Source organism: Protobothrops mucrosquamatus, unplaced genomic scaffold (genome assembly GCF_001527695.2).
Source record: "Protobothrops mucrosquamatus isolate PMUCROS unplaced genomic scaffold, P.Mucros_1.0 scaffold5881, whole genome shotgun sequence".
NCBI classification, from domain to species: domain Eukaryota; kingdom Metazoa; phylum Chordata; class Lepidosauria; order Squamata; family Viperidae; genus Protobothrops; species Protobothrops mucrosquamatus.
The window spans coordinates 10,472-22,080 of NW_015391723.1; the positions used below are offsets into that span (position 1 = coordinate 10,472).

Genomic DNA, 11,609 nt, shown 5'->3' on the forward strand with positions numbered 1-11,609 from the left:
ATCGTGCATGTCCAGAGTGGCCCTGCTGGGACAGGGAATGCCTGGCCACTGCAGTCCCTGCCCCACAGCTGTCGTCTGCTGATCCCTGGGCCGTTGCTGGCCCTAAGGAGCCGTGCTGGCACTTCGCCACTGCTTTTAAGGGCCTTAACGGCTGAGCCCCTGACCGGTTGAGGAAGCCCTCTCCTCGTCTATTCCTGCCAAAAGTGGCAGAGAGGGGCATGTTTGTGTGGATGCCCCTAAAGAGATGGGAGCGCCGATCTTCTCTGTCCTCACAATTAGAACCCAGAGCCTGGCGGGGATATTTTAAGCTAATTTGTACACGTAAGACAAACCCATTTTAGGCATGCTTCTGTTGCTTCCATGGTTTACTGTGGGAGATTTTTATCACTGTACAGCTAAACACAGTTTGCCAAATAGCCTTGCTGGGCTTCACACAGCAGACCATTTGATGAGTGGCTGAGTCCAGTGAACACAACTGCTGATCTGATGCCCCAACGGGCTGAACCCCCCTCCCATGGGCCACCAGCAAGATGAAGAACCTGATCAGGGGCCACACTGGCGGTCTTTGCGCAAGGGCATCAGAGGGTCTCAGTTACACCTGTCCTCTGAGACAAACGCTGCCAGAATGTTCCATGGTTGCTTCAGTTGGGGAGTATAGGTCATCCTCAACTTACAGCCAGCCACTTAGTGACAGGAGCTGCAATGGACCTCCCTAGGAGGGTACTTGCGACCCAGATTCAAAATTTCAACAGTAAGGAGTCCCAGGGTCACGTGACTGCATTCGGTCTGGCAACCAAGCCATATTTACATCATTGGTACCATCCTGTGGTCATGACAGTTTTGCCAAAAAAAAAAAAAACCAAACCCTTTTGCTTTACGGCAAAAGTGGCCCCTAGCAAACCCCGGGTTTACTGTATGATTGCTGCCTGAATCAGTCTTGCATTATTTTCTAGGCCTTCAGCAATCATGGCAGCAGCACGTGCAGGAGAGCGGATCTTCTCTCTTGGCAGCCATCTGGGCTGCTGTGCTAATCCCATCCGGCACATTAATGGTCAAAATACAGGCTGATCTCTGGGTGGCCCCAGGACTCCCTCCTGGTCCTCTTTCAGTGAGCGTCAGGGCTGCTGTGGAGCTAGCCGTGACAAATTTTGCCAAATGTTTTCCTGAAACCAAGCTATAGTTTGACTCGCATTTCCACAATCCATTAAAATTATCTAATTAAAAAAAATAACAGTGACAATACTTTCACGTTCAAATTTGATCTAATTCTGTCTAGTACATCAAATTATGGCTAAAGTAAGTCCAGCCTTGGACTTCTGTGTAAGTGCAATCACAATTAAAATGTAGTTACAGCATTTCACATTCTCAAGCCTGATCCCCAAAGTGCCTTCTCCGTGCAATCTTAGTCCAAGCGGGGCCCCAGCCCTGCCGTTGGCTCCCCCCGGAGCCAGGAAATGCTGAGAAAAGGGCTCCTTCCTCATGGTCGTCCAGCTGCGGAGCACAGGGGTTCTGCTTCCTTCCTTTCTGTGGCCTTACTACTGTGTAGGGTGCTTTGCGCATCCGATTTGCAGCTTTCTGCTACTACCCCACCCGCTACTACCCCCCCCCCCAGCCTCACTCCAGAAGGCTTCTGAGGCAAGGGGAGATGCTCCCTGCTTCCACGTTCATTGTGTGTCTGAGAATAAAATGCCTGCATTTAGAGGTCAGGAGACCCCCCCCTCTGGAATGTCTGCAGCAGGGCCCAGTTCGTTACTGGTCACGCAAGGCACGCTGCATCAGCAATGCAGCCCACGGTGACACGTGATGCTCGGCCATTTTCTTCAGGTGAGAATTCAAGGGAAGGCAGCAGATTCTTTTGGGAGGGGTGCCCCCCCCCACTCCTCTGCTCTCTTCTGCCTGGGGCCTCCTGGAAGCCCCACAAATTAGCTTCTGACCCGCACGAACACTATTCCTCAGGGAGCAGGTGGGGCTCGGATGCCCTGTGCTGGTGCCGAATGGGTCCCTCCAGAGCAGGGCAGGCTGGCATGTGCTGGCTGGGGCCGGTGAGCTCCGTCCCTCTGGAAAGCACCTCACTCCCCCTGGCAGTAGTATCTCCGGAAGAGCTGCTCAGCAGCGCATAGGCGCAGGGCCCGGTAAGTGTGCAGCAGCAGGCAGGGAAAGCGGTCCAGGAAGTACTGGATGAATCCGTGGGGGAGGCTGCCAAGGGCCTCCTGGACATTGCTGGGCAGTTCGTAGTAGTGATGCTTCTGAAGGAGAAAGAGTCCAGGTGCCAGGGCCCCCAAGGGACAGTGCCACACTCAGTGTGGCTGTGGCTGTGATGGTGAGACCAGGGGGACAGGAGGTGCCTGAGCGAATGGGAGCAGCCCACTCACTCAAGTGCCACTCAGCCACGGAGGGCCTTGCATTCCCGGAAGAGCCCAGCCAGGGTTGGCAGAGTACCTTGTTCCTCATGGCTCGCAACAGGTCACGGACTGAGCTGCCCTGGTATCTCCGGAACTTCCTGAGGTCTGGGAGGGGGGTGAGAGGGGCCAAGAGGGTCAGCAAGGCTCCTGCAGTTCTCTCCCTCTCCCGGGCCACCCAGTGGGTCCAGAGAGGGCAAGCGCCTACCTGCCTGTAGTGGGGCAGAGAGATGCACCTGCCAATTCCCTCGGACCACCATCAGGCTGTCGGCCTCCAGGGTGCTGACCAGAGGCCCGTCTGCCAGCTCCTTTTCAAGGCGGTCACTGACATCCTGCCGATGGGAGAGAGTGGGCAGCAGGGCAGAGTGCGACTGAGAAGGGAAGCCAGGAGGAGTGTCCACCACCCAGAACTCACCTGGAAGAACTGCAGCTGCTTCTCAGGGCCCCAGAAGAAGGGGTGCCGGAGCACCTGGGCAGCCGAGGGGCGCAGACGGGGGTCACTGCTGATCATGGCTTCTATCAAGTCCCGCCCTACCAGGTGGCCTGGGAGAGCAAGCAGAAAGTAGGTCGTCACTACCTTTAGCACCCCCCGCAAGGTAGGGTAGCCTAGCAGACAGCAGGTGAAGCTGAGGGAAAGGGTCTTGGCCATGGCTGAATAACAGAGGCCGGAGATGAGCCAGGAGCTCCAGGGAGCTACCCCAGGTCCTGCTAGCCGAGAGAGGCTTAGAGGGGCTGGTTTGAGACCCCAAGTAGGCATGGCGCAAGGGAGGGGGCTTCCCCACCCCCCTTCCCACAGGGACAAAGCATCCCACAGCACCCTCCTTACTGTGAGTGTCCTGCTGGAGCCTCGGCAGTTGGTAGGCGCCTACAAGAATGTTGGCCTGGCGATGGAAGCTGTGCCCAAAGGGATGCTGCCCGTGGGACAGGACGTAGTAGAAGATGCAGCCAGCGGAGAAGATGTCCACCCCACAAGTCTGCAAGAGAGAAGGGAAGCCATGGCCAGAAGCAGCAGCGAGATTTCTATCCTACCTTTTCTCTGGCCCTCTATTTCCCCTGGGGGGAGGTCAGGGGAAGTCCCCAAAGTCCCCAGGGACTTTCCACTCCTGGACCCCAGGAAAAGCAGGGCAGTCAATCGGACTCACGGGGCTCTCCTGCGCGTCCTCCCTGAGCATCTCGGGCGCGATCCACCCCTCCGTGCCAGGAATGCCTGAGCCGAGACTGAAGCTCTGGTGCCCCCCCTGCAACTTCTTGCACAGGCCGAAGTCGGAGATGACGGCTCGGAAGCGCCCTTGCCCGTCAGGGACCGAGATCAGAATGTTGCAGGGCTTCAGGTCACGGTGAGCTGGAGAGAAAAGGGTCCTCAGCACAAGCCTGGAGAACGAACACCCGGCTTCTGTTTAAAGGGGAGGGGGAGGCAACGGCCCTTGCTATGGGGGTGTGTGTCTCACCTATGCTGAGGGAGTGCAGATGTGCCAGTCCGGACATGGTCTGGGACAGCAGGGAGAGTGGATCCAAGCCTTTTCCAGGGAAGACGGAGCTCTCCACGTACTGGAGGGGGCAGAAGGCAAGAGAGCAGGGCAATCCTTGCCAGGAGCCCCCAGCATCAAGTCTGTCCTCCACTCCCCCCACCCAGCTATGCAGGAACAACCATTAGTTCTTACAGCCTTAAAGAATCTGCCAAGTCCCCCTATGGCAGACGGACTCTTTTTTGATAAACTGTAAAGTTCACAAGCATTTAGGAAGAGATCCTTCCAAGCCACACTTGAAGTACTTAACCAAAGGTTATTTCTAGCCCTCATACAGATACGGTTGGATTTTCCATCATTTCCGAACATTTGGCCTGGGGGAAAGGTAAGCCAGAGTCTCCATATTGAAATCGGGCAGCTCCCGGCTCAGGACGGCCCCGCAAGGAGAACATCTGAACTGGCTGCCAGACTTCCCAGGCTTGTGGGAAGTGGTGTCGTTTCATATGACAGGTTTATCCAATGCAGCACATTGGGTGTGATTATTGTAGAGGGTGAGTTAATATTTTCCTCCTTGGAACAAAATTATTGCAGGGATGCGAGGGGGGACCAGAGGGGGGTCCCGGCAGGCGTGCCTCCTCACCTGCTGCAGGGTGGCAGAGCACAGCTCAAGGGCGATGTAGTGGAACTGCCCGTCGGCCTCGGTGCAGAAATAGCGCACCACATTGGGATGCGCATCCGACTCGCGCAGCAGCCGCACCTCACGGTCCACCAAACGGATGCTGTCCAGAAGCAAACGCTTCACGGCCACATCGCGCCCATCAAAGCGGCCTCTGAAGAAGGAAGCCACCCAGGTGAGGTGATGGGGAGGAATGGCTTCTCCTCTGTGCCCACAATGTCCCCCTCCCCTCCTCCCAACAAAGCCCTCGCTCTGCCTCTGCCCTCCCAGGAAGCGCCAAAGGCCGGCACGGCTCCTGTGAGGATGCCCAGCACTTCTGCATCCTGGACACAGAGGGAGGCCCATCCTGCTGCTCCTTCAGGATGCCAAGATTGAGCAACGCAGGACCCTTGGCCTGCAGGGAAGCCCCTTGGTTGGATTGCAGGGCTGGGCACTTGCTTCAGGGACCTGTCCCCAATTTACTCAGCTCAGGAGCAGCTCCAACTCACCGGAACACAAAGGTGCCCCCTGCCCCACGGCCCAGCACCTCCAGGGGCCTGAAGGAGAGCTTTCCCACAGTAACCATTTCTGGGGCAACACCTGCTGAGGGGAGAGAATAGGGGTCACCCTAGTGGCCCCTTCAACAGCCCCCCGTCCTTCCCCAACACACCCTCTGCTAGCTGGGCAGGTACCCACCTGGACCAGGGCTCTGGAGGGAGGCTTTATCCACCGAGGCTGAGGAGGGGGGCTGGTCTGCCCCCTGGTTCAGCTCCAGGGACCCTTCAGGAGTCATTCTTGAGAAATGGCTAGAGGCTGCAGGAGGCTGCTGGCCAGAGCTGCGCTCAAGCGAGACCCTCTGGGAGAGCAGCAGCAGGAATGAAAGGGGAAGAGACCACCTGCCTTTACTGCCAGGGGCCCCATCATCAGGCTGGGGGCAAGACTAGCTACATCCTGGCAGAGACCCCCTCCCCACTACTGGCCATGAAGGGTGCCCTCCTCTAGCAGCTGGCAGGGACCATGGGAACCTCTTCTGACCTTGGCCCCGGGGCCTCTGCAATCCCCCCAAAGCACAGAAAGCTGGAAGAGGATCAGATGAAGCCCACTCACCCAGAGCAGGAGGCAGAGGAGCCCCCCGCCCCAACAGATGGAAGCCACGCCAACCACAACGAGCTCCCAGCTGCCAAATGAGGGATCCACTTCCACTGGAGCCTCCTTCCTGGCATGATCCCCCCAGGGCCGACCACCAGCATGATCCTCCCGTGGTCCTTCAGGGGCCAGGAACTGAAACAGACCAGGAAGCTCTTGGCAAGGACGGGGGGGGGGACACAGCCATCCCCCAGCCACTCTGTCCTGGAAGTGGGGCCAGCCAGGCCGGCTCTTTTGCCCCAGATGCCACCTGTAGTGGGGAAGGGGAAGAGAGCAAGCACGCCCCTTGCTTGTGCCTCTTGCTCCCCCCTCCATTCCCACATTAGCTTGTGATTGTTGGGGTGTTTGCAAGAAAAGCCTGGAGACACCAGGGCTGAATTGCTTGCTCTATACCTTCCGACGAGGATACTGGGTGGAGCAGCCTGGAGTGCCAGGGTCGAGGCCGGGCATCCCTCTTCTCTTAGAAGGCCATCATCACCCGGACTGCAGCCCTTCCCCGCCCCACATCAGCCCAAGCCCCCTCTGGCCCATACCTCTTCAAACAGGCTGTGAGCAGGGGAGCTGTGTGGTGCAACAGCCTCCGGGTTCCTCCGCAGGCTGCCAGGAAGGGCCCTCAGCATGGTGGTGTGGACAAGCGGGGGCATCTCGTGATGACCTGGAAAGAAGGGGGGGAGCCTGGAGTCCCCCTGCTGAGTCGGGAGCCCTCACCAAGGAGAGCACCCCATGGCTGGGCTTCAACCTGTCTGCTCTGCCTGCCTTCCAAAGCTTCAGTCATGCTGACTACTTCTTTTCTTAAATTCCACCCCTTCCTCTCTGCTCCCAGCCAGTGCTGATCCTCAGGGACCTTCAGTTTCTCCCAAATCTCCTACTCACAATCTCTCCCCCCTCCCCTTTCTGGACCTCAGAGACCTTGGCATGACCACCCTCCAGGGATCAGTGGTGAAAGGGGTTTAGCCCGTGCCTGCCACTGTGTACCTGTGTGTCCTTATGCAGAATGGCCCCATTGTGCACCATTCAGTCTGGGGGAGGGTGTTCTTCCCCCACCATTCAGGGACTCTGGGCAACTTCTGGTGGAAATGGAGGCTGTCTCTCGGCGTGGGCCCTGGAGCCCAGAAACTCACCTATCAGCAGCCACTGGCTGTGGGGCAGGAAGATGGTGCCCGGCGGGTACTGGATGCCCGTGCTGGGTGTGATCTTGCACTCACCAGACCTTTGGAGCGTCACATCACGTGTGATGGGACCACTGCCCTGGGCCAGAGCCACTCCCTGAGGCTGCAGGAGGCAGAGACAGCCCAGTCAGCAGCAGGACCCACCACCCAGCTACCCATTTTGTGCCCCACCAAGGGAACTCACCACCAGAGCCATGCCTTCATGCACCAGGGATGTCAAAGCGTAGAAACCCCCCGCATGTTTTCCCACATACAGGGTTGTGCTGAAACAAAAAGGAGGGCCAGGAACGGTGAGGAAGCCCCTCAGTGGCACAGAGAACTGCCATGCAGATTTTGGTGAGATTCAGAAGGAACCGAGTGCCTGGAGGTTAAGCTCTGGCTAGGCAGTGACAATCTAACACAGCATTCTTCAATCCACCTCCCAGGGTGGTTTTAGGAGAAAGGAGGAGGAATGAGGGCTTGTGCACACCTCTGTGCGTTGCACAGAATAAAAGCAGAATATAAATCAACTCAATCCCCAAATCCAGGTGCACTGATGGCTCCACCGTGCACAGGCTTAAAGAGGCACAAATTGGGGGCTGGCAGCCACAATGGCTCCTGTTCACCTGCTCCCACGATGGCCCTGGATGGAGGGGCTGGGCTGCAGGTGCTGCCAGGGGGGGCTGGTCAGCACTGAACCAAAGAAGCAGAGGATCAAAGCTCTTGCCCAGAGGGAGGTGATATGGTAGCTAATATGCAGCCAGGATTTATTTCCTAGAACAGTGATGGCAAACCTTTTCGAGACCGAGTGCGCAAAAACCACCACCCCCCACCCTCATTGTTCTGCCCCGCCCGCCCCACCCCTGCCCCCACCTTGCCCCACCTGCCAGGCCACCCACCGCCTCCACGGCACGCCGCAGATCGCTCAGGCGGCCCTGCAGCGCCATGGACACGCTGTCCATCCACGCCCCACAGCATCATCTGCGCGCGACAGGGCGCGAGGGCGGAATCTTGTCCCTACTGCCCAGCTGCCATGTGCTTGGCTGTGCTGCTCCATGCCCGGGGGATGACTCTCCTCCGGGGGGGGCTGCTGATGAGGGGGCTGTGGGGGGAGGCAGGGCTGGGGTGACAGCACGTGTGCCCACAGAGAGGGCTCTGAGTGCCGCCTCTGGCATGCGTGCCATAGGTTCGCCACCACTGGGGAAACAGACCAGGGTTAACCCTGTGGCAGATGCCGCCCCCACCCCACTCCTTCCGCACCCCATTGTTTCTCTGGAAGCCAGGCAGCCAATGGCTTGCTCTCTTGCACCAAGAGGCCTGACCTGGGCACTCTGCAGCCTGCCCCCCTTTTCTTATACTTGTTCCCACAAATTCTCTTTGACTTCGCAGGAGAGCCCAGGGAAATATTCAAAAGAACTCACACAGCCCCACCTTAAATACATAAAATGAAGCAGTCTTAAAAATACAAAAAACAAAGCAAAGTTCATTTTGAAAAAAGAAAAGCAATCTGAAAGGCGCGCGCACACACACACACACACACACAGACACACCGTACGTATCCATATATGTATGGTTCATGTTCTACTTTTCTATTCTGGCAAGTTCTCAAGGCAGCTAACAATAGGTTAAAACAAACATAGATTAAAACCAATACTAAATTGGAATGGAAAGATACTAAAGTTGGAAGGGGACCTTGGGGCCATCTAGTCTAACCCATGTGACAGTAGAAATCGCCCAAGACAGAGGGGCTGGTCAGCCTCTACTGTGGTCGAGGGAGGCAGCCCACAGCCTGTCTGCATAACCATCTGCCCTGGAAGGAAGGGCCTTCGAAGGCTCAGTTGGATTCTACTTTCTTGTAATGTGACTCCATTTCACCATGTTCTGCTCTCTTCTGTGTGACCTGCTTTCAGGCACAGTATAAACACACACACACACACACATTCTTCTGGCATCTTTATTTCCTCCTGCCTCTTCTCTGGACTTGTTCCAATTACTCTGGGTTCTTCCTGAAGCATGATGGGGCACTTAAGATGCGCTGGTCCCAGCAGGTTGCAAATCCCCCTCAAGCCTCTTTCCAAGCATTCCCATCCTAGGCAAACACCTGCTTTAGGAGGCTTATCGATGAATTCCGCTTTGCTGCTGGAACTGAAGCTGACTTTACTCTCTTCATGACCCTTCAAGGTCTGTTCTAATGGCAGTCTGTGGCTTGCACAGTTGCCCGGAGCTCTCAAGGGACAGGGTAGCAGACAAAAGCCCTACGCTCAACTTCTCAGCCTTCTGGATCTCCCTTCCCCCACTTAGGCTCCCCACAAAGACAGCTACGCCACCCCTGGTTTTTTGACAGAACTGCTTTCCCAGACGTCGGCCACAAGCTCTCCTGGGATCGACACTTACAGCAAAGGGGTCTTGGCCACGGAGTCCTTGCTAATCCGGAAGGTCCAGTTGAGGAGGGGGATCTTCTGAGCGTGCAGGATAAGGTAGCGCAGGCTCTCCATGGCTATGCTGAGGTGGGGTGCCCGACGCAGGCTGTCCTGATGCCAGCTGTAGACGCCCACCACGGGTGATCCATAGTCCTGCACCCAGAGCACCTCTCCGCTCTCTTTGCCCACCGTCACCAGCCAACCATCTCCGCTTGAGGCAAAATGGGCCATTTCTGTGCCAAGGGGGGGGGGGAGGCAGTCACTGGGCATGGCGGCAGAGCTATACTTGAGTTGGAATGCCAGCCAAGCGCCAATCCCAGGGTCAGCCGCACTGCTAAATCCTGCCTTGTCTTTGACAGGATCCATCAAGCACAGCTGCCTAGACTGGCTCTGGCGAGAGGGAGACTTTCAGGGCGGAGGGGATGCTGGGCTATCAATTTCTAGATGTGAAAAGATCACACGTTTAAAAATAAGCTTACATCACATGGACTGGCTGGTGAAACAAACTGCTTTTGCAGGGAGAGCCTAATGTTTAGTAGTGAAAGTGCACTCCCAAAACTTGCACTAGGCCAGTGGTGGCGAACCTATGGCACGTGTGCCAGAGGCAGCACTGAAAGCCCTCTCTGTGGGCATGTGCACCATTGCCCCAGCAGAGTTCGCCAGAGTTAGCGAGCACATGGCGTTTGGAAGCGACAGAGCAGGAAGTGAGCAAGCAAGCGGCGTTGCCCCCCCGGGGATGCTCCAGAGATGGCGAGGCACTGGCTCCGGCCACGCTCAACCAGTCTGCCGTGACCTCTGCAGCCACGCCCATCCAGTGCCCCCCCCCAAGGGCACCACAATGCTGATGCAGCCCTGGCACTTTGCGATAAATAAGTGGGTTTTGGGTTGCAGTTTGGGCACTCATTCTCTAAAAGGTTCGCCATCACTGCACTAGGGGAGTGGGTGGGAAAGCTCCAGCTGCCCTCATCTGAAACCCCGCCCCCATCCCACAATGGGGCTAGAAGGGCTGCTCTTCTTCCTTCGGCTACTTGCCTGCACTGTGACTCCACAGCAACATTCCCTTGAGTTCTGCAGCTGCTCCTTCCCCTGCCAGCTGCCAAGGAAGGAAGGGGGCGTGGAGGGGGGGATCCCGGCTGCCAGCTTGCTCTGCCCAATTACTCACTATAGTCAGAGTCCTGCTCATGGAAGGGAGCAGAGTAGTCCAGGTAGGTGGCATTCCACTGCAGCTCCCGGGTCTTGGTGTCATACATGGTGATGACATACTCTGCAGAGGAGAGCAAGATTGATTTACCCTCTCCCTCCCTGCCTGTCCCTCCCCTTCTCCCTCTCTCCCCCTCTTCCTCCCTCTCCTTTCCTCTCCCTCTCCCTCTCCCTCTCCTTCTTCCTCTCTTCCTCCTTCTTCCTCTACAGGCTGCTGTTTCTCCCCCTGAACATTCTCAGGGATGGAGGCTCAAGGGACGCTCACCACTTCGTCCGATGAACAACAAGGGGCTTATGGGGTGAAGCCCATCCCAGGCCTCTGGCGACAGCACGCTCTGCTTCTCCCCCGATGCCGGGTTCACAAGAAACCAGGTGTCCTCCTTTTTTCCTGGAAAATTGAGGACGGAAGACACATATTCCGGGGTGCTCCCATCCCTTCAAGTAGGAACGGGCTCCAGCCTTGCTGATGCTTTGCGCATCCTTCCGCCAGCCAAGGATGGAGGCCCCCCTCCCCCTCTTCCACTTTCCCCACTGGCACCTGTGTAGATCACGCCATCGGAGCTGCGGCACGGAGAAGACTGCACCAGCTCCGGGATGGTGAAAGGCAGCTTCTACCAGAAAAATAAAAAAGAGAGAGCTCTCCCATTTGGCTCAGAATCACCTTTTAACAAATAAGACTGGAATCATCTGTAGCAGCTGATCCAGTGTTGCATTTTGGCACAAGATGCTTGGAACACGCATGACCTCTGTGCCAATAACTATCAGTGTGGTAGCCCCTCGAATTATGCACCACACCCCCAGAGGATGTATGGATGCCTCAGCCTTCAAGATTCCAGGCCTTCAGAAAGCCTCTAAGCAAGGACCTCCATTCACGCAATACAAGCAGGGAGCCAATTATTCCCTTTTGTCATTAGCATCCTGTCTTCTCTAAAATAAAGTTCACAACAATCAAGAAGTAGCCAGGAAACTCTCTCAGGTGTCTTTAATTGCTCAGGATCAACCCCTCCGGGCAGTGGTGGGATTCAAATATGTGAACAACCGGTTCTCTGTGTGAATGCCGCTTCCAGAAGTCCATTCTGGGTCTGGGCAACAAAAAAATTAGCTACCAGTTCTGCCGAAGTGGTGCAAACTGGCTGGATTCCACCACTGCCTCCAGGCATATTCTACATCCCTCA

The 11,609-nt window shown here is 56.5% G+C and overlaps 1 protein-coding gene across 1 annotated transcript; it reads right to left on the bottom strand.

Moving 5' to 3' along the window:
* Positions 1–2,069: 2,069 nt before the first annotated feature.
* On the bottom strand, positions 2,070–11,045 carry LOC107299991 (serine/threonine-protein kinase/endoribonuclease IRE1-like; the record flags this gene model as incomplete). Its single annotated transcript, XM_029286914.1, has 17 exons — positions 2,070–2,246; positions 2,440–2,507; positions 2,608–2,731; positions 2,815–2,942; positions 3,226–3,373; positions 3,542–3,741; positions 3,848–3,947; positions 4,506–4,695; positions 5,030–5,120; positions 5,217–5,376; positions 6,200–6,321; positions 6,788–6,938; positions 7,020–7,098; positions 9,209–9,467; positions 10,397–10,498; positions 10,700–10,822; positions 10,973–11,045. Coding segments are annotated over 17 exons (2,295 nt in total), but the record flags the coding sequence as incomplete, so codon positions are not given.
* Positions 11,046–11,609: the final 564 nt, after the last annotated feature.